The sequence below is a fragment of the Rhinopithecus roxellana genome, chromosome 20 (genome assembly GCF_007565055.1).
Source record: "Rhinopithecus roxellana isolate Shanxi Qingling chromosome 20, ASM756505v1, whole genome shotgun sequence".
Classification (NCBI taxonomy): Eukaryota; Metazoa; Chordata; class Mammalia; order Primates; family Cercopithecidae; genus Rhinopithecus; species Rhinopithecus roxellana.
Genome location: NC_044568.1, coordinates 30,125,543 through 30,148,681, shown reverse-complemented (window position 1 = coordinate 30,148,681; position 23,139 = coordinate 30,125,543). Strand labels below are relative to the sequence as shown.

General features: G+C 43.9%; 1 protein-coding gene across 5 annotated transcripts in view; it reads left to right on the top strand.

Moving 5' to 3' along the window:
- PHKB (phosphorylase kinase regulatory subunit beta) overlaps nt 1-23,139 on the top strand; it is a 255,797-nt gene that overhangs the window by 77,113 nt on the left and 155,545 nt on the right. For all 5 annotated transcript variants that reach the window (XM_030925696.1, XM_010354865.2, XM_010354864.2 and 2 more), the window contains one exon: nt 18,880-18,995. In XM_030925696.1, the coding sequence (XP_030781556.1) occupies nt 18,880-18,995 (116 nt within the window). The remainder of the gene's footprint in view (nt 1-18,879; nt 18,996-23,139) is intronic.

Genomic DNA, 23,139 nt, shown 5'->3' with positions numbered 1-23,139 from the left:
TAGGGTCTGGACACTGTACAGTCAGACATGCTGGCTGCTGCAATGGGGTGGGCAGCTCCAGGTGTTGGCATGGATTGCTAGCTCTCTGCAAGGCTGCAGCTGTACCAGGTGCACTGTAAGCAGCTTCCACCGCTGGCACTGGGGAACACGGTGGCACCCAGAAGCTTGGAGATGCCAGGAACCACAGGACCCCAAAGAGGGAGTCACAGCCCTGGCTCAGGGAGCTCCCAGGTCTGGGCTCCCCAAAGGGCCGCAATGTGGTGGGCAAGGGGCATGTTTCAGCCCTATTTGTGTTACAGCTCTTTTAGCCCCACCATTTTTCGGGTCCCAAGTTCTTATCCTGTGACTGGGAAGAGTGAGGTATGCAGTCAAGTGGAGGGTGAGCAAAATGAAGAGGAGCTTTATTGAACAATGGAACAGCTTAGAGGAGATCTGCAGTGGGTAGCTTCTTTCTGCAGCCGGGTTATCCTGATAAGTGTTCAGCTCCTAGCAGGCAGGAGACCATGGAGTGGGAAGCTCCCCTCTGCAAGCAGGTCATCCCATCATCTCTGCAGCTCTCAGCAGATGCAGCTCTCAACAGAGAGGAGGTTTTGGAGTTAATTGCTCCTCCCTTTCAGCAGGTCATGCCATCATCTCTCCAGCTCTTAGCAAAGAGAAGACCCTGGAGTGGGGGAAGTGCATGCCGTTGGTCCATAGCTGGGCTCAAAAATGGCACCACATGTTCCCACTCCAGTCCACAGGACTGGCAGTCTAGCCCCCAGCCTTCCGCTGTCCCTGGCCTGAAAGTGGGCCCTCACCAAGGACCTGCCCAGGAACCTGTCTGCCTCCTGCCTGTTCATGGTACCTAGGCTATAGGTGCCAAGGAGGGCCTTCAGGCCAGCGCCAAGCCACCGTCAGCCCTGCCTTGGCTTCCCTTAGGTGCTTATCAATGCCCAGAGTCTGGAGGGGTCCAAGGCTGCAGGAGGCTGGCATGTTTGCATAGCCTGAGCTTGTGCACACCTGGCTGGGCTGTTACAGCATCCTGGGCTTGACTCTGACTTTGCTCCAGGATCATAGTGGGCACTGACAGCAGGGAGAAGCCAAGCAGCAGGAGCAGATACTTCCAAGCTTGCGAGGGCAGGGAGGGGGTTTCTTGGGCCCCCAAGAGTATAGAGATGCCTGGGTCTCAGCCACAGTTTGGGTGGCTTCAGCTGTGTCAGAGGTGCAGGGCTCCTGCCTGCTCTCGGCCCCGCAAAAGCACAGAGAGACCTGGGTCCACAGCCACAACTTGGGCAGCTGCAGCTGCACCTGGGAGGGTAGGAGTTCTGCCTGCTCATTGAAGCAGGAGGCCTGGGTCCGCAGCCACAACTTGGGCGGCTGCAGCTGCACCCAGGATGGTGGGGCTCCCCACTCTTCCCGGGCCCCAAGAGTACAGAGATGCCCTGGTCTTCAGCTGTGGCTTGGGCGGCTTCAGTGGCATCTGGAGAGCTCCCACCCCAACTCGGAAGGGGTTACAGATTTGCCATGGTAATGAGTCTTCATCCTAAAGGTGTTGATGGGGCCTAGACTTAGCCATACCTCCCTGGCCGATAACCTCTGGCTGCCAGGAGTCTTGCCTAGTTACTTCAATGTATGTATAGAAATATTATTTCTGTATGTACCATGATGTCTAAATGATTGGGAAGCTCTTTCGTAGAGACATACTAAAATTTCATTGCAGCACTGTTGCATTAAAAAACTGTTAGGATAGGATTTTAATTCATAAATGTAGAAATAAAGAGGGAAATAGAAAATAAGCTTTAGGCAAGAACTAGTGATAATTACTGTAAACAAGATCCACTGATAAATGCTGAAATTAGTGGATAAAATTATGAGGAGAAACAGGATATATACATAGTTCCAAAGCATTTTCCTCAAGATATTTATTAGCTACCAAAGGAAAGATGATAACATTATAAAGTAGGAGCTGCTGTAACTAAGTGATCGTGGTTGTTACCACCAGCGAGAAGATACATTGACATCATGAATCCTGTGCTATGATGCTTTAAGAAAGTCACAGCATTATTTCTATGATATGCTTGCCAAAAAATGCATTACTTCTGTCCAATCATGGGAAAGTATTAGACAAATTGAAATTGAGGGACATGTGACAAAATAACATAAAATTTATTGAGGTTATAAGAAATGAATGAGTGAGGGAAAAATAAGCTAAGGAGAAATGGCAGTGAAATACAAGGAGGACTAAAACTACTTCACTTTGGGTATCAGGGAGGGTGTTTTTGAAGTAAATTAAGGTTAGGCAAAGCTTTGTTATTCCTGAGCAGCTACTGACTGCAGGTAGGGCTCAGTTACACTAAAGAATGTGTGAAATCATAAAAACCTTAAGTATTTAGCTGTATAAGACACAGGGGAGAAGACATTTCAATCAGCACTTACCTTCATTAAGCCAAATTAACTGACAAATATCTTTTTGAAACTTGGGGAAGAGAAATCCTGAAATGTTTCTAGTGGTAAAGGAACAGTAAATGGAAATCATTTGTATAGTACCCAGTATTACTAATGTAACATATATAACAAAAACTTCCTTTAAACTTAGCATTTGTGCTTGCTCTGAATTGTTTTACTTTAGCGAACATTCAGTGGTCATTTTTAAATTCAGTATCTCCTTATCTAATTTCTCCGTAATAAATTTCTTGTTAACAAATTGTGTTACCATAGATGTTTATAAGAGCCTATCTCTCAGAATTGAGGAGTTACTATACAGTTTAGTTAATACTGATTTAATATACTGATTTATTATACTGATTGTTTTTAGCAATATATGGAGAGAGAGTTAAATAATTGTTTGCTTTTGGAGTTTTGGTGAACTAACTAAAACTGTATTTTATACAATATAAGTCCCTCTCAATCTCTAACCTGTTTCTTAGCACACATACCTTAAATTTTATAAAGTCCATTAAGATTTTGATTTTTAGTACAGTATTACTCTAATTCAATCTCAAATACTACTGTATTTGCATTTAACTCTGTTTTGAAAGTATTTCAGATATTGGCATTATTGTTTTAATGATACTCTTAAAATATCCTGAAAATACCACAGACGACGTTTGTATCTGACTGTTCTAGCTCTTTAAAATTAGAAATATTTCTCTACATACTTTTTTGCAGAAGTGAATATCAAAGGTACATGCTTTCAAAGCAAGGTAACAGAAATTAGAAATTGGTATGAAGATGGAACAATGGACAAACAACATTGAGTACATAATAGAGTCAGAATTGAAAATAATACACAGAATATCCTGATCTTGGAAATGGTTATGATATTTATTTATTTATTTAGAGATGGAGTTGTAATGCCCAGACCCGCAATGACCCGAAAGCAACCACCAGAGTCCAGAGACAAAGCCAAGCGGCAGGGATCGCTTTATTTCGAGTTCGAACTCGGTTCCCTCCAGCTAGGTATCAGATCCTAGGGAGAGACCCCGAGCTCGGTGTTCAGCCGTCTTTTATAGTCAGACACAAACAAGTTACAGCAAGTTACAGAGTCACTGGGGATTTTTACAGTTGTAGGTTTACAACTGGCTGACATTTAAAGTTAAACATTAGTCAGTTGTTCATTGGTTCCCGCCCTTTGACCAAACCACAAAGGGCCGCTTGCCCTGCTAGGGGCTTTCTAGATAACCTTGTTGTTTTAGTATTAAGGGGAGTTTCCTGACTTTTCTGACCTCTGATATTCAGTATTTTTCCACTCCTCATTCCCCCCTCTCTCTAGTATCTTGAGAGCCAATCTTGGGTCTTATATGTCTGACTCGGAAGTCTCAGTGAGTACAGGTTGGTACGGGGCTGTCAGGACCATAAGCTGGACAGTGTTGAGTCTTTCTTTTACAAAGTTTGTTAATCTGTTTATTATACATGGTCCTATAGTGAGTAAGAGAAGTATACTTATGAATGGTCCTATGAGGGGCACTAGAAGGGAGTACATGGAGGAATTCCACCAGCTGTTGGCAGCAGAGGTGAATTGTTGTTTCTGCAATTCTAGGCTGAGTTTATGTAGTTGTTGAACTCGCGTTTCTACGAGTCCAGATTCATTTATGTAGAAACAACAATCTTCTCTGAGGAAAAGACAGGTCCCTCCTTTTTCGGCCGTTAACAGTTCTAGTGCACGGCGGTTTTGTAAAGTAACTTGGGCAAGGGAAGTCAATTATCTCTGTAATGAGGCAAGGGATTCAGCGGAAGCTTCCATAGCTATGGAGAATTGATGAGAGAGTTTTGCAGTGCTGATAAGGGAGTGACCTAAAGCTCCCCCGGCTAGTCCTGCAGCAACTAAGGACGTGGTGAGTGAGACTCTGGCTACTAGGGGGAGGAATATAGCTCGTTTTGGTCTAGGGAAAGGGCGGAGTCCCACCTAGAAAATTCTGCAGGGGTGCGCAAGGTTAGTTGGGGGACTAGCGTGACAGGGAGACACAGTAGGGTTATAGTGGCCTGAGTGGAAAGGTTCTTATATAGGGTCCCATTGCACCAGAAGAAAGAACTGGGAGGGGCAAAGAGGGCTGAGTTGGGAGTGGAAGTTATATTACAGAGGGTAGTGCCGGCATTTGAATAACAAAAGGAAACTTGTGTCTGTCCAGGGTTTAGGAACAAGGGGACGTCAGGGATCGGGGGTGGTAGGTGGCTATTGTTAGGGTTTAGGCTGAGAGAAACATTAGACGGTCCTGGAAGTGGAACTGCGGTTAACGGCGGTCACCCTAGAGCCGCACAGAAGAAGCATGCAGAGAGATTGCCTAGGCCAGTGGCGCTTGCGATTTCTAACCCTTAATAGGGATAACCAGGAAAAGGGGCGGGTAGGAGTTAAAGTTGAAAGCTGGACATTTAATTCCCTTTCCTGGTTCTGTATAGCCGCGTGTAGGGTGGTCTGGATCTGAACAAGGGAATGCCAGAGAAAGAGACGGCTACTAGGCCAGGTAGTTCCTGAAGTCAAGTACATAGCCCCTTTTTGCTGGGAAGTCCAGCGGGAGTCCCAGGGGTCCCAGATAACCCAGGTATAGCCTGATGTGGTTTTAAAGAAATTGTGTGACTGCCACGTTTGACTGGATAGGGACTCAGAAGTTTTTAGGATTTTAACGGTGTGGATTTTGCAGGACCTATATGGACAGCCGACACTTTGTTCTACCCATGAGTTATTACAATAAGAGAGTGTTTGGTCAAAGAGGAAACAAATTGCGGGTGCTGCTTTTCCTGGCTGGTGTTTAAAATCAGTGAAATTTAGATGGATGGGAGTGCTACAACCCCCCGGGGGACAGTCAGCAGTGCCTAATACATAGCCCTTTTGTTCTGTCTGAGCATAATTGGTCCAGTTCTCAGTCAGGAAGAAACGCCAAGCGAAAGGGGATGTTGCCGGGTTCGCCTGGGTCTCCCCACAAGGGATCCATAAGAGTAGAAGAGTTATAAAGGAGGTAGGTGTCATAGTTACAGTTTAGGTTGCTGACGGCGTAGAACAAGTTTTAGAGGGTTTTCTTTGGTCCGGTCAACTGTCCAGGTTGCTGCCTCTCCCATCAAGGATGTAACAAGGTCCGAGAGCGGGTCTATAGGCTTGGCATGGGTGTGATGAATCCAGGCGGCGATGCCTTCCACTTTGAGGGCCATAGGCCGTAGTCAGGATCACCTGGAATGGTCCTTTCCACCGGGGTTTAGGGTTTCTTGTCGGTGGCGCTTGACGAGGACCCAGTCTCCCGGTTTGTATTGATGTGGAATGGGTGGAGGCCCAGCTTCATATAGTTCTTTTAGCTTGGGCCAGACTTCCTCATGAACTCTCTGTAGGGCTTGTAAGGAGAACAAAAGTTCAAGACCATTATCTGTGTCAGCTTTGAGGAGATTGTCTTTAAGGTTAGGGAGGATAGGGGGTGGTTTGCCATACATTATTTCATAAGGGGTAAGTCCTAGTTTATAAGGAGAGTTACGTGCCCGGAACAGAGCGTAGGGGAGGAGGACTACCCAGTTAGCGCCAGTCTCCATGGTCAATTTAGTTAGGGTCTCTTTTAATGTTCTATTCATTCTTTCTACCTGACCTGAGCTTTGGGGTCGATAAGCACAATGTAGTTTCCAATCAGCCCCAAGGATGGAAGCCAGTCCCTGACTTACCTTTGCGGTGAAGGCCGGCCCGTTATCCAACCCTATCATGACTGGAAAGCCGTACCTGGGCAGGATTTCTTCTAGGATCTTTTTGGCCACAATCTGTGCAGTTTCTTTTTTTGTCGGAAAAGCTTCTGCCCATCCTGAGAATGTATCTATAAAAACTAGTAAATATTTGTATCCATATTTTCCTGGCTTTATTTCAGTAAAGTCAATTTCCCAATATATACCAGGTCTATCTCCCCTGTGTCTTTTTCCCGTGATCTGGGTCCCGTGACTGGCGTTATTGAGTTGACATACTACACAGTTTTTAAGCGTGGCATCTACTTTTTCAGGGGCGTTTTTAATTTTTAGTCCAGCGTGTTGAATCAAATCTAACATCCGCCGCGGGCCCAGATGAGTGCTTCGGTGGATTTGTGCTATTACGCGCTGCCCCAACCTGTCCGGGAGAATGGTATTGTTGTTAGAATCTTTCCACCACTGATTACTGACCTGTGTTCCAGGGAGTTTACTTATCCACTGGAAGTCCTCTTCTGAGTATTCTGGGTGAAAGGGCAACTCTCTGGGCCCGGGATCAGGCAGCTGGAGGGCCAGCAGCTGAGGAGTGGTTTTAGCCACGTCTTTTGCAGTCTGGTCAGCCAGGTTGTTTCCTCGAGTGACTGGGTTAGTGGCTTTTTGATGTCCCGGACAGTGGACGATAGCCAGCTTTTTGGGTTCCCAAAGGGCAGCCAGAAGATTTAAGATTTCTTCTTTATTTTTAATGTCTTTTCCTTCAGCTGTGAGAAGCCCCTTCTCTTTGTATATAGCCCCATGTATGTGGGCAGTGGCAAATGCATACCGGCTGTCAGTATATACTGTCAGTTTACGGTCTTTGCCTAGTTTCAGGGCTTGTGCCAAGGCTATTAACTCAGCCTTTTGAGCCGATGTTCCTGGAGGTAAAGGCTCAGCCCAAACTATCTCAGTCTCTGAGGTTACCGCCGCCCCCGCATACCTCTGTCCTTGGTGAACGAAGCTGCTTCCGTCAGTGAACCAGGTGAGGTCTGCATCTGGTAGCGGTCAGTCCTGGAGGTCTTCTCTGACTCCATGTACCTGGGCTAGTATTTCAGCACAGTTGTGGAGCAGTTTACTTAAGTCTGGGTCTGGCAGCAGTGATGCTGGGTTTAGGGTTGTTGGGGGCTTAAATGTTATTCTGAGGGAGTTTAGTAACAGCCCTTGATAATGGGTAAGCCGAGCATTGCTGAGCCATCGGTCAGGGGGTTGTTGGAGGATGCCTTCGACAGCATGAGGGGTGGTGACTTGTAATTCTTGGCCCATGGCCAGTTTGTTAGCGTCTTTGACCATCAGGGGTGTTGCAGCAATCATCTGGAGGCAAGGAGGCCATCCTGCAGCTACCGGGTCCAGTCTCTTTGAGAGGTATGCAACCGGTCTGCGCCAGGGACCTAAATTTTGAGTTAATACTGTTTTCACTATGCCCCGGCTTTCGTCCACGTATAAGTGGAAAGGCTTAGAGACATCCGGAAGACCCAGCGTGGGGGCTGAGAGCGGAGCAGTTTTGATTTGCTGGAAAGCTTGCTCAGCCTCTTCAGTCCAATTGAAGGGCTGCTGCTCTTTGGTAGCCTGATAGAGGGGTTTTGCCAGTTCAGCGAAGCCAGGTATCCAGAGTCTGCAGAACCCTGCAGATCCCAGGAACTCTCTTACCTGTCATGTTGACTGCGGTCTGCGGATCTGTAGGACAGTTTCTTTTCAAACATTTGTTAGCCAGTGCTGTCCCCCTCTAAGTAGATACCCCAAGTAGGTTACCTCTGGCCTGCAGATCTGGGCCTTTTTACCTGAGGCTCGATAACCCAGGTTTCCCAAGGTTTTCAGGAGGTCTTTGGTTCCTTGGATGCAGGCCTCTGGGGATGTTGCCGCTGTTAAGAGATCATCAACATACTGCAAGAGAGTTATACTGGTGTGTTGGCGTCGGTACTCACCCAAGTCTTCGTGGAGGGCTTCATCAAACAGAGTTGGGGAGTTTTTGAACCCTTGTGGCAGTCTGGTCCACATCAGTTGGCCACTTATGCCTCTCTCAGAGTCTGTCCACTCAAAGGCAAAAATTTCCTGGCTTTTAGGGGCTAAAGGCAGGCTTAAAAAAGCATCTTTTAGGTCTAAAACAGTATACCATTGATTTTCAGGACTCAAGGTACTTAGGAGGGTGTATGGATTTGGCACCGTCGGGTGTATGTCCATTACCCTTTTATTGACTTCTCTTAAGTCTTGTACCGGCCTATATTCTTTACTGTTGGGTTTTTGTATTGGTAGCAGCGGAGTGTTCCATGGTGAGTGGCAGGGGCGTAGGACTCCATGATCTAGGAGTCGGCGGATGTGTGGTATAATTCTCTCTTTGGCTTCCAGGGCCGTTGGGTATTGGTGCACGTGAACAGGGTCCATCCCGGGCTTAAGCTCAACAAAAATGGCAGGACGGTGCTTTGCTAGCCCTAGCCCTCCTGTTTCTGCCCAAGCCTCCAGGAAGTTCTGGAGCCAGGAGTCTATATTTTGGTTAGGAGGCGTTAACTCCTGGTGAAGCCGGTACTCATCCTCTAGAGTTACGGTAAGAACAGATAGTGGCCTGTTTTGGGAGTCAGTCACTTTGGGCCCTTCTGGTTAAAAATGGATTTGTGCCCCCATTTTAGTCAACAGATCTCTCCCCAACAGGGGACAAGGGCTGTCAGGGATGACCAGGAAGCTATGGGACACTTTCCCGGTTCCCAGGTTTACTGCTCTCTGGGTTGTCCATGGATATTTCTTGGTTCCTGTGACCCCTTGAACCCAGGAGGAGTTGGAAGATAACTTTCCATAGGGCTTGACTAAGACCGAATGTTGTGCCCCGGTATCAACCAGGAACTGGACCGGGGACCCCTCCACTTGTAAAGTTACCCTAGGTTCGGGGAGGGGATCCAAACCCCATCTCCCCTAGTCTGTATCTTGGGTAACTAGTATCAGCATAGATTTGGGCTGCCATTGTCCTTGGCCTGGCTGGTGCTGTTTCTTTTTGGGGCAGTCTTTTATCCAGTGACCAATTTCTTTACAGTATGCACATTGGTCTTTACTCAGATTGTGCCTAGGGGCATGCGTGGATTGGGTGCTTCCTGGCGGTGGTTGTTCTTTTTGGATGACCGCCGCCAGGACTTTGGTCATTTTCTCAGTGGCCCTAATTTGTCTTTCCTCTGGAGCATCTCTGTTGTTTGTAAACTCTCTGTGCTATGCGAAGGAGGTCCTGGACCTGTTTTCCCTCCAAATCTTCTAATTTTTGTAGCTTTTTTTAAATATCTGGGGCCGCCTGGTTGACAAAGGACATAATGACTGCTGCCTGATTTTCAGGTGCCTCTGGATCTATGGGTGTATACTGTCTAAAGGCTTCCATTAGTCTTTCTAGATAAACAGCGGGGCTTTCTGTCTTTCCCTGTAAAACAGAATATACCTTAGCCAAATTAGTGGGCTTGCGAGCTGCAGCCCGGAGACCCGCCATTAGAGTCTGGCGATAAACGAGTAGCTTTCCCCTACCTTCTGCTGTATTGTAGTCCCATGTTGGCCTGGTCAAGGGAAATGCTGCATTAATGAGGTCGGGGTTTGCAGTCGGTTGACCGTCATCTCCAGGAACCAACTTTCTAGCCTCTACCTGGATTCTCTCCCGTTCCTCTGTTGTGAACAGAATGCAGAGGAGCTGTTGGAAGTCATCCCAGGTGGGCTGATGAGTGAACATGACACTAGAAGGGCTGTTAGGTCCTCGGGGTTATCAGAGAACCGGACATTCTGAGTCTTCCAGTTGTACAGGTCACTGGTAGAGAATGGCCAATACTGGAGTCTAGGGTTACCTGTGTCATTGGGGGTCCTATTTCCCTTAAGGGGAGCGCTACAGTGGAATCGGGAACTCGCGGAGTTGCCTCACGCTGGACACGCCCGCGCGTTCACCCTGCTGGCCCTCCCGAGCCATGTTCACTTTCAGTTTCTCCTGGCGCCGCGGCCGCTTCTCGGCCCTCATGGCTTCCTGGGAGTGTGGCTGGTTGGGCTTGGGCATGGGGTCCGGGAGGGAGAGGATAAGGCGGGGGTTCCAAGAATGCGAGGTCCTGGCTGTCAGGCAACACAGGGGGCAAGGGGGCAGTTGGAGTTTTTGGTCTTTTGGTGGTCCCAGTTGGTTGCGCGACTAGGGTTTTACAGGGTTCAGAGGTCAGCAGAAAGGGAGCTAGCCACGGGGGCGGATTTTCCACCAGATCTTGCCAGACTAAAATGTAGGGGATCTGATCTGGGTGTCCCAAACGACCTGGCAGGAAAACCCTTGATTTTACCTGGAGGATAATGGGGAGGCAAAAAGTCCCCTCGGCTGGCCAGCCTACGCTGAAGGTGGGCCACTCAGAGCGGCAGAGGGTTATTAATTTTCCCTTTTTAAGTTCTATACTGAGATCATGCCCCCTTGCTTTCACATCTTTAAAATTATTAACAAGGAGAGAAAGTGGTGTGGTCTGGGAGTTGCCCATTCCGAGGAAGTCCTGTTGATAGAAGATGGGTGGTAAGGGATATTAGTGCCTGGTACAGGACTGGCTCCGAAGCTCCTGTAAATCAAGGTAAATTAGTAAGGGACGTGCAACAGATAACTTCCAACAACCAAGATATATTGATCGCTAGTGCATCTCGGGCTTAGGACCCGACCAGAAGCAGATGGGCCACAGAATACAGAGCCCCAGATGAGTACCGGAGGACGTCTCCCACTGGCCTCCACTGACTGTCCTATAGCACATCCGCCAGGACTAGATCAGTCTCATATACAGACCCCACGGGATTATTCAGAGGCAGACAGACAACGTATAAACAGAGACGGCTTACTCACTTTTGCGATGACCCATTGGCCTGGGGTCTGGTGGGCTTAGGGGCAATCCCGGACGAGCCCCCAAGATGTAATGCCCAGACCCACGATGACCCGAAAGCAACCACCAGAGTCCAGAGACAAAGCCAAGTGGCAGGGATCGCTTTATTTCGAGTTCGAACTCGGTTCCCTCCAGCTAGGTATCAGATCCTAGGGAGAGACCCCGAGCTCGGTGTTCAGCCGTCTTTTATAGTCAGACACAAACAAGTTACAGCAAGTTACAGAGTCACTGGGGATTTTTACAGTTGTAGGTTTACAATTGGCTGACATTTAAAGTTAAACATTAGTCAGTTGTTCATTGGTTCCCACCCTTTGACCAAACCACAAACGGCCGCTTGCCCTGCTAGGGGCTTTCTAGATAACCTTGTTGTTTTAGCATTAAGGGGAGTTTCCTGACTTTTCTGACCTCTGATATTCAGTATTTTTCCACTCCTCAGAGTTTTGCTCTTGTTGCCCAGACTAGAGTGCAGCGGTGCGATCTCGGCTCACAGCAACCTCTGCCTCCCGGGTTCAAGTGATTCTCCTGCCTCAGCCTCCCAAGTAGCTGGGATTACAGTCATGTGCCATCACACCCAGCTAATTTTGTATTTTTAGTAGAGACGGGGTTTCTCCATGTTGGTCAGGCTGTTCTCGAACTCCCGACCTCAGGTGATCCACCCACCTCAGCCTCCCAAAGTGCTGGGATTACAGGCGTGAGCCGATCTTTATTTTTATGTTCTAACAATGTTATACTTCCTCAGCAGCCCAGTTCTTACTAAATCATAGTATTATTTGTGTGAGAACTACAAGAAATTTACATTTCTGAGTTCAGAGAAGTTATACAGGACCACAGTTTCTTATGTGAAGAAACATTTTGAACCAAATATGTTTTAGATTTTAAAACTTGCTGGATTTTTTAAAAGTACACTGTTTTGATACCTTTTATTGTATAATAACCCCAGCATGACTTAGGACAGAATCTGCACATTAATATTTTTGCAGTAAGACATATACATACTCACGCAAAGTGAGGAACATAAGGAAGCTAATCTCATCTCAGTTCTGGATATTGCTGACAGATGAGTTAAGAAAAAACAATTGGATTTCAGAACTTGGGGTATTTTAGAATTGCAAGTAAGGGATGGTAGACCTGTGTACTAATTAGAGGTGAGAAAAAAAAACACACATGGAACAAAAATTAAGAGCTGTGGTCTTGGCTGTAAGTATAGTGAGAGTTAGGAGAAATTAGAGACTTCACCAAGAAAAGTTCTGAACGGGGGCTGAAGGAAGATTCATAGAAAAGTGTTGCATTTGGAAATGAGCAAGATTAATGGCCAACCAGCCCAATTAGAACCCAGGTTCCCGTTGGAGGATTGTGGAATGAAAAGAGTTCTGTGAGGACGGAGTGGGAAGATTATATAGAGGGTTTGAATGTCAAATATGAGAATTGTAATACTGTGTCAGGATTCACAAAACTTTTTTGATCAAAGAAGCAATGTGAAAAATAGCAGGCTTCCTATGGAATGAATATGGGGTTAAAAGGAAACAGTAGTGTCGAAAGACAAAATTGCAACAATTCAAAAGATCTAATTGACTTTTATTAGTGACTCGTGAATCGATAGCGTTTCTTCCAAAGATCTGATAAAGGCTCTCCAATGAGTTATGCTCAAGAGGTTGGCTTCATAGGCAGAAAAGAGTTCAAGAAAGCAGAAACAGGAAACAAAAAGCTGATTGGTTGTTTCAAAGTTACTTTCCTTACAGGGTTAAAATATAGAGGACTTCCTTATCATGCCAGCTCAGGAAAACTGGGCCCCTTCTGATTGGCTGCTGGGAATCTCCTGTTTTTGTTTTTTTTTTTTTTTTTTCTTCAGAAAACTGGCCCCTTTCAACGTTTAGTTTGGCTGTGTGTCACCTAGCATAAGTGACTACATTCTGCTTTGGTCTGGTCTCTTGGGCCTACTGCAGGAGCTCAGTACAGATCAATGTCGTCTTATAAATTTTATTGAACAGTAGTCAAAGTTGATCTCAAGATTTCTAGACTGAGAGCCTGGCAAAGAGTGATCTGATGGGAAAAAAGCAGAATTGAAAAGTTCTTCCAGGTGGAAGGGTTTAGAACATATTGTTTAATGGGAAATTCAAGTGGAAATATTTCATAATTGAGTATAAAAGCAAAGGTACAGGTTGTACGTATTCAGGATTAGAATGGAAAAATCACTGAATTTTAAGCAGGCATTGTAAACATACATGGAAAATCTCTCTCTCTCTCTCTTTTTTTTTTAAGTTGAGACAAGATCTCTCTGTCATCCAGGCTGGAGTGCAGTGGCACAATCACAGCTCACTGTCCTCAGCCTCCAAGGCTCAAGCAATCTTCCCACCTCAGCTTCCTGAGCAGCTGGGACCACAAGCAAATGCTACCATGCTCAGCTAATTTTTTATTTTTTTTTGTACAGGTCTTGCTATGTTGTCTAGGCTGATACTGAACTTCTGGGCTCAAGCGATCTGCCTGCCCCAGCAGGCAAAGTGCTAGGATTGTAGGCATGAGCCACTGCACCCAGCCACGAAGCTTTAAACTTAGAGACGTGATAAACTATCAAGTATTTTCTGTATGTGTTATAAAATCCAAGTAACTTTTAAGACCATGAAATAGCTAACATCATGAAAGTGAGCAGGTTTTTTACACAAGAAGGTTTCCCTTAAGGTAGATAGGCAAGGTAGCCTGCGTCTGGTAAGCTGAGGGGACCCTGATCAATATTCAAAATTTTAAAAAGTTGACTATGGGATGTACTGTTCTACTCTTTGGTGAAGTGGTCCTGGAATAGGTGCATGTTTTGGAGAAATCTAGAAATAACTCACACTCTCTTCTATTTCTGTGAGGCCTCAACACCCTGGTTGCTCTTTCCTTCACTGAAATGAGGGAGGTATTCTTGCCCCTGAGGGCAGATGTCTCTGTTGGGGAGGAGAGTGTAAACATCATGGATTCAGGTGCCCCAGCCATTCATCCTTCATGAGATAACCTGAGTAGACTCATCCCTGATCAACTCTTTATCTCTGTGTTTGTTGACTCTGAGCTTGTTTCTTTCTTAAGAGTATATACATTATATTAATTACATGTGTGTGGGGTGAAGGTGAGACATTTGTATTGCCACTTTAGAAGGGTTTTGTGTTGAAGGGTGGGCAGATGCGTGTATTCAGTTTGCCATATTGAACCTAACGCGATGACTAAATTTAAAACCCTGTAATCAGAACCTGTAGCCTGTCAGGCCTCTGAGCCCAAGCCAAGCCATCGCATTCCCTGTGACTTGCATGTATATGCCCAGATGGCCTGAAGTAACTGAAGAATCACAAAAGAAGTGCAAATGCCCTGTCTCCTTAACCAATGACATTCCACCACAAAAGAAGTGAAAATGGCCAGTCCTTGCCTTAAGAGATGATATTATCTTGTGAAATTCCTTTTCCTGGCTCATCCTGGCTCAAAAAGCTCCCCCACTGAGCACCTTGTAACCCCCACTCCTGGCCGCCAGAGAACAACCCCCCTTTCACTGTAATTTTCCTTTACCTACCCAAATCCTATAAAACAGCCCCTCTCTTATCTCCCTTCACTGACTCTCATTTCAGACTCAGCCCGCCTGCACCCAGGTGAAATAAACAGCCATGTTGCTCACACAAAGCCTGTTTGGTGGTCTCTTCACATGGACGCACATGACATAGCCCACATAAGAAATTGTCCTTATGAAAATAAAGGAACTTTGTTAACTAAGAATTTACCCTAATCTTTGTCTTCCATAGTTTCTTTTGAGAGTATAAATTTTATCACATGTCTGAAATCTTTATATGGAAGCTCTGACTCCTGGCCCTTTGGTTGGAGCCCACTTCCACCTGTGAGCTTTGAGTTTATAACAGTGTACCTATAGCTATACAAAAGGCAGGAGGAAGATTGGATTTCAGGCTTAATGAACAGACTCAGAACTTAAGGTAGACCCAGCATGGAACTGGCACTTTACAGAACAGATAAGTACTTTTCTTTTATCTCTGAAGTTTTAGACTAACATTTCATATGGACATTTCAGATTACACATATTGTATCTAGTATAAAAGCATGCTTTATACTTTTCTTAGTACTTAAGATGTATAGTCCTTAAAACAATAATAGATACATTGTTGAAGAATGATAGTTGGAGCATTGAGAGGATTTAAATTTTATTTCTATACTGTATAATACTGGATTCTAAGCTTAAATGAGCTTAATATTAGAAAAAAACAGTATTCATAGTAATGTAATAATCACACAAATTTCAGCATATTGAAAATGTGAGGCCGGGCACGGTGGCTCAAGCCTGTAATCTCAGCACTTTGGGAGGCCAAGACGGGCAGATCACGAGGTCGGGAGATCGAGACCATCCTGGCTAACACGGAAAAACCCTGTCTCTACTAAAAAATACAAAAAACTAGCCGGGCGAGGTGGCGGGCACCTGTAGTCCCAGCTACTCCGGAGGCTGAGGCAGGAGAATGGCGGGAACCCGGGAGGTGGAGCTTGCAGTGAGCTGAGATCTGGCCACTGCACTCCAGCCTGGGTGACAGAGCGAGACTCCGTCTCAAAAAAAAAAAAAAAAAAGAAAATGTGTTGGGAGACAAGTATGTATTTGGTATGTAATTTTTCAGTATCTAAATGTCTGGTTTTTTTGTTTGTTTTTTTGAGATAGAGATTCACTCTTGTTGCCCAGGCTGGAGTGACAATGGGGTGATCTTGGCTCACCGCAACCTCTGCCTCCCGGGTTCAAGTGATTCTCCTGCCTCAGCCTCCCGAGTAGCTGGAATTACAGCCATACACCACCACACCTGGCTACTTTTTGTATTTTTTTTTTTATTATACTTTAAGTTCTAGGGTACACGTGCACAATGTGCAGGTTTGTTACATATGTATACATGTGCCATGTTGGTTTGCTTCACCCATTAGCTCGTCATTTACATTAGGTATTTCTCCTAATGCAATCCCTCCCCCATCCCCCCACCACAAAACAGGCCCCGGTGTGTGATGTTCCCCACCCTGTGTCCAAGTGTTCTCATTGTTCAATTCCCACCTATCAGTGAGAACATGCGGTGTTTGGTTTTCTGTCCTTGCAATAGTTTACTCAGAATGATGGTTTCCAGCTTCATCCATGTCCTTACAAAGGGCATGAACTCATTCTCTTTTTTTTGGCTACATAGTATTCCACGATGTATATGTGCCACATTTTCTTAATCCAGTCCATCACTGATGGATATCTGGATTGGTTCCAAGTCTTTGCTATTGAATGGTGCTGCAATAAACATATATGTGCATGTGTCTTTATGGTAGCGTGATTTATAATCCTTGGGTATATACCCAGTAATGGGATTGCTGGGTCAAACAGTATTTCTAGTTCTAGATCCTTGAAGGATCACTACACTGTCTTCCACAATGATTGAACTAGTTTACACTCCCATCAACAGTGTAAAAGCATTCCTATTTCTCCACATCCTCTCCCGCATCTTTTGTTTCTTGACTTTTTAATGCTCCCCATTCTAACTGGTGTGAGATGGTGTCTCATTGTGGTTTTGATTTGCATTTCTCTAATGACCAGTGATGATGAGCATTTTTTTCATGTGTCTATTGGCTGCATAATTGTCTTCTTTTGAAAAGTGTCTGTTCATATCCTTTACCCACTTTTTGATGGGGTCGTTTGATTTTTTTCTTGTAAATTTGTTTAACTTCTTTGTAGATTCTGGGTATTAGCCCTTTGTCAGATGGGTAGATTGCAAAAATTTTCTCCCATTCTGTAGGTTGCCTGTTCACTCTGATGGTAGTTTCTTTTGCTGTGCAGAAGCTCTTTGGTTGAATTAGATCCCATTTGTCTATTTTGCCTTTTGTTGCCATTGCTTTTAGTGTTTTAGTCATGAAGTCCTTGCCCAAGCCTATGTCCTGAATGGTATTGCCTAGGTTTTCTTCTAGGGTTTTTATGGTTTTAGGTCTAACATTTAAGTCTTTAATCCATCTTGAATTAATTTTTATATAAGGAATAAGGAAGGATTTCTCTTCTCAAGGAGGATCTTTGTGGTGTTCTCTGTATTTCCTGAATTTGAATGTTGGCCTGCCTTGCTAGGTTGGGGCTTCTGGATAAATTCCTGAAGAGTGTTTTCCACTTGGTTCCATTCTCCACATCATTTTCAGATACACCAATCAAACGTAGATTTGGTATTTTCACATAGTTCCATATTTCTTGGAGGCTTTGTTCATTTCTTTTTACTCTTTTTTCTCTAAACTTCTCTTCTCACTTCATTTCATTCATTTGATCTTCAGTCACTTATGCCCTTTCTTCCACTTGATTGAATTGGCTACTGAAGCTTGTGCATGTGTCATGTAGTTCTTGTTCCATGGTTTTCAGCTCCATCAGGTCATTTAAGGTCTTCTCTACACTGTTTATTCTAGTGAGCCATTCATCTAATCTTTTTAGCTTCCTTGCAATGGGTTCAAACATCCTCCTTTAGCTCGGAGAAGTTTGTTATACCAACTTTCTGAAGCCTACTTCTGTCAAATCATCAAAGTCATTCTCCATCCAGCTTTGTTCCATTGCTGGTGAGGAGCTGCGATCCTTTTGGGGAGAAGAGGCACTCTGGTTTTTAGAATTTTCAGCTTTTCTGCTCTGGTTTCTCCCCATCTTTGTGGTTTTATCTACCTTTGGTCTTTGATGATGGTGACCTACAGATGGGGTTTTGGATTGGATGTCCTTTTCATTGATGTTGATGCTATTCATTTCTGTTTGTTAGTTTTCCTTCTGTCAGTCAGGTCTTTCAGCTGCAGGTCTGTTGGAGTTTGCTGGAGGTCCATTCCAGACCCTGTTTCCTTTGGTATCACCAGTGGAGGCTTCAGAACAGCAAATATTGCAGAACAGCAAATATTGCGCCTGATCCTTCCTTTGGAAGCTTCCTGTCACAGGGGCACCCGGCTGTATGAGGTGTCAGTCGGCCCATACTGGGCGGTGTCTCCAAGTTAGGCTACGGGGGGTCAGAGACCCACTTGAGGAGGCAGTCTGTCCATTCTCAGAGCACGAACACTGTGCTGGGAGAACCACTGCTCTCTTCAGAGCTGTCAGACAGAGACATTAAAGTCTGAAGAAGTTTCTGCTTCCTTTTGTTCAGCTACACCATGCCCCCAGAGGTGGAGTCTACAGAGGCAGGGGCCCTCCTTGAGCTGTGGTGGGCTCCACCTGGAGCTTCCTGGCTGCTTTATTTACCTACTCAAGCCTCCGCAATGGCAGACTCCCTTACCCAGTCGGGCTTGCCGCCTCGCAGTTTGATCTCGGACTGCTGTGCTAGCAGTGAGCAAGGCTCCGTGGCCGTGGGACCCACTGAGCCAGGCACAGGATATTATCTCTTTGTGTGCCGTTTGCTAAGACCATTGGAAAAGCGCAGTATTTAGGTGGTAGTGTCCCAGTTTTCCTGTACAGTCTGTCACGGCTTCCCTTGGCTAGGAGAGGGAAATCTCCTGACTGCTTGTGCTTCCCGGGTTGGCCGATGCCCCACCCTGCTTCAGCTGGCCCTCCATAGGCTGCACCCACTGTCCAACCAGTCCCAGTGAGATGAACCAGGTACCTAAGTTGGAAATGCAGAAATCGCCCCATCTTCTGCGTTCATCACACTGGGAGCTGCAGACTGGAGCTGTTTCTATTTAGCCATCTTGGAATGGACCCCTAATTTTTGTATTTTTTAGTAGAGATGGATTTCTGCATGTTGGTCATGCTGGTCTCAAACTCCCAACCTCATGTGATCCGTCTGCCTCAGCCTCCCAAAGTGCTGGGATTACAGGCGTGAGCCACTGCACCCAGCCTATGTCCTGTTATTGAGTGTGTCCTTATGTTTCATTTATTTTCTTTTAGGTCTCTTTTATTCAAAACCTTGTATTTTGTGTGGAAAGAGTTTACCGTGTGCCTGACTTTGGTGTCTGGGAAAGAGGAAGCAAATATAATAATGGCAGCACAGAGCTACATTCGAGGTAATTTGCTGATTTCTGAGGTTTTTTTTTTTAAATTAAATGTGTGGAATTTGAATATGGAAAAATACTGATGCATTAGATTGGAACTGTGATTTATATGTTAATTTGCGGCAATTTTTTTTTCTACCTATGATGCAGATGGAAGTCACTTAAAATTTACACAAAACAGCCCATTCTCAGTGCCCATAAACAGACGCAAGACAGGAGTAGGTGTCTTCCCCAACCTGCCAACGTGTCAGTACATGCATATCAGCCTTCATCGTTAATCCACAGCTTGGCCTTTCTGCTCAACCAAGTCATTTTCTTTTTCCTCTTTGAAATTACCTCATTTGAAATGTCAAGTACATTAAAATTTTCAAACACCAGTTGTATATGCACTGAATATAAAATTTCCTTCCATGTTATAGAACTGATTTTTATCTTGACCACAGATTCTTACACTGTTCACGTAAAACTTAACATTCGTTGTCATCTGTAAGATCTGTGATCAACATCTTGAGCTGTGGGTTAGTGCTTTTGAATAAGCAACAATAGCTGATAGCTGATATTAGTAGTTTATGAATTTCTTTTAATCCTTCGGGTTAAGGAAATAACTTCAGTGACTGATTGTACCTTTCCTAAATCCTAATTTTATGCCAAGGAGATCATATTTTAATAACAAAATAATATAGTTCAATAAGTCCTATCCATGTTGCACTAAAAGATATATGAATTTAAGCTAAAAGTTATTACTGTAGGTTAGTTTGGATTATTGAGACTTAAATGAAGTAAAGAAATAGTCTAGAGGCCAGGCACGGTGACTCACGCCTGTAATCCCAGCACTTTGGGAGGCTGAGGCAGGAGGATCACAAGGTCAGGAGTTCGAGACCAGCCTGGCCAACATGGTGAAACCCCGTCTTTACTAAAAATACAAAAAGTAGCTGGGCATGATGGTGCATGCCTGTATTCCCAGCAACTGGGTAGGCTGAGGCAGGAGAATGGCTTGAACCCAGGAGGCAGAGGTTTCAGTAAACCAAGATCGTGCCACTGCACTCCTGCCTGCATGACAGAGCAAGATCCCGTTAAAAAAAAAAAAAGAAAAGAAAAGAAAAAGAAAAAAGAAACACTCTAGAAAACACTGGTTAAGAGGAATCCAAAGTGGTCTATATTTTTTGATAGACTAATCACACACACAAAAATAAGTTGATATAAGATATTTAGTAAACTAAAAACTGGCTCCAGATCACTAGCTATATAACCCTCAGCAAGTTATGTGACCTTTTTATGATTCAGTTTTCTCATCTGTAAAATAAAGATGATAATTCTACTTTATTTCATTGTTGTAATAATCGTTGTCATTGTTGTAGTAGTGTATATAAAGCATTTGAATGCCTAACATAAGTAAGCACTAGAATGCTAGTGTACTTACACATTTAAGAACATTTTAATAAAAAATAAAAAATATTTAAATTAAAGGGACTTTAAGATTAATCCTTAACTAACATAGAAACATTTTTCTATAGGTTTTATGATTCATGTGAGGAATTTTTACAGTATAGACCAGAATAGTATCAATCAATGAAAAAGTCAGTGAAGTAGAGGAATAATTTGTGGTAAAGTTCATTTCAGACATTAAACAGATTCTAGCAAATACTAAAATTAGATAGATGATGTTATAATTCAGCCCTCATCCAAATTAAGTTCTCAACATTCCAGATTATCACTCAAATAATAAGAAATTGGATCTAATTAGATACGATGATTTTTAAAATTTACCTTTTCAGTACATATGATTATCAGATCTCTTCCTTTTTAAATAAGCTTTTAATATGTCAGTCTGACCCTGTTGCCATTATTTTCAGCGTGAAATATTTAGACTAGGAGTTTTTCTGTTTATAAAAACTGTAGTAGGCCAGGAGCAGTGGCTCACATCTGTAATCCCAACACTTTGGGAGGCTGAGGCAGGCAGATCACCTGAGGTTGGGAGTTTGAGACCAGCCTGACCAACATGGTGACACCCCGTCTCTACTTAAAAAAAATACAAAAATTCGGCTGGCATTGTGGCATGCGCCTGTAATCACAGGTACTTGGGAGGCTGAGGCAGGAGAATCTCTTGAACCTGGGAGGCGGAGTCTGTAGTGAGCTGAGATCGCACCATTGCACTCCAGCCTGGGTGACAGAATGAGACTCCATCTCAAAAATAAAAATAAAAATAAAAATAAACTGTAGTAAACTCAGAAAGAACCTTAAATAAAAGTTACTACTGACCCTAGAAAGTAAGGGTGTTAGAAGGTCCCTGGTGACAAAACAGGCTCCAACTTGTAGTCCTATAACTGAGGTGCCAGTCTTTAAATTGATTCATTAAGATTTTTGTTTGAAGGCTTGAAAAATCATTATGTGATGTTCTTTGCCATCTTTTGCATGCAAAATTAATCTTAATTGTAGTTAGCTGATTTTGTTCAAATGGATAAGAGATGAAGTTTGTCATTTAAGTTTGGATGATGGGTTTTATACTTTATTTGACATTGATCTTGTAATTGTCCATAGTATAACACTTTAAAATTCCCAAAAAGAACTTTAACCTTAATTTTTTATTTGAAAGTTTCCAAAGTCAGGTCTTCTGTTTTGAATCTATCACCTCTGATGTCCAAAGGATACATTTTGAAACTGCAAGAAAATTGAGCTCCATGTGCTCACAGAGGCAGTGACGGCTGTGGTAGTGGGCGGCCAGTATCTTTCTGCGCTTAGGCCTATGTAGTGGAATGTAGAGCTGCCACTAGCCTAGATAGAATCAAGTCACACCTCTTAGTCTGTCTCTGCTGTAGGATACCCCAGAACTATTTGGGGTTTATTGGATCTATTCTTTACTGCTTAATGCAGTATCCTTGTTATATCCTGAAGGTGTTCTCATAATTTCAGACAGCTTGAATTAATACATAGTAATACTTGCCATAAGTACTTACACTTCCCTTTGTAGCCTGACACTTTCTCTACCACTCTCCTTTCTCTGTGCTATACAGTCATCTGTACCAGGAGTCAGAGAGAGAACAGAGCATAATTTCAGTGTTGCCTTGGTGCTCACTAGGGCCTCAGTTGAAGTGACTGACTCTTCCTTTCCTTGCCACATTGAGTACATCCCTTCTAAGTTGCACCTCGTATCAAAGAAGATTTCAACCCCTGGGCTCCAAAAGATGCACATGTACTCTTCTGAGGTCAGAGGCTATCTCTTCAGCATCCATGTCCAGCTGTCCTTTAATAATTGCAATCTGTGACACTGACAGTTATGGAATATGTTTAGGCCAGGCCAGGAACATTACTGCAGTTTATATGGGAGGAAACAAATGTTTAGAAGACTTTGGGGTCCCCCCACACCTTACATCATATAACTCAATGGGTGGTAGAACCAGAACTGGATTCCATGTCATTGGCCCACAACTCCAAAATCATTTTTACTATGTCACATTGTATTTCAAAGTCATAAAAAGTTTCTCTAAAGTGTGAAAGTACTGCATGGTGTAAATGCTGTATAAAATTGTGATAATTTTCAAGGATGATGTCGTAGCTTAGTAATCAGTATAGCTTGATTCGGCTTAATGCTTTGGTGAGACCCTGTTTGCCCTCCCGTTTCAACCCCAGATTGGCTGGTACCCTTTTAATTCAAATTCTTGAATTGTTTAGTATTCTTAGATAAACCCCAGAATTTTTTTGTTAAGAATGCTCTCCTTACATTGATCAAAACCTCATTCTAACAGCAGCCTCACCCTTTCCAGGGCTTCAGTTAAGGGTCTATTGCTCTGATCTCACTATGATTCTCTTGAAATGTTTCCTAATTAACCATTTCCTGTTCTTCTGAGTTTTCTGTTTGCTTTTCCTCAAACAACACACCCCTTTCAATTTTTCCTAAGGTGTCTGGAGCTATATTGGATAATGTTCTTCTTTTTTCCTGTTAAGTCTCTCAGTCTTTTAATGCATGCCCATACTTTCTTAAATTCTATATTATTATATTTAATTCCACTTTCCTCCATATATCATTTTGGTACCTGTTTATTATAGCAGTAATTCTGAATCTCCAGAGTTGTACGTCAAAGAAGTCCTCTCAGTCTCTACAAATTTAATGCAAATATTTTAATCTTTAAATTTCTCCCTCCTCATTAATGTAAGGTTG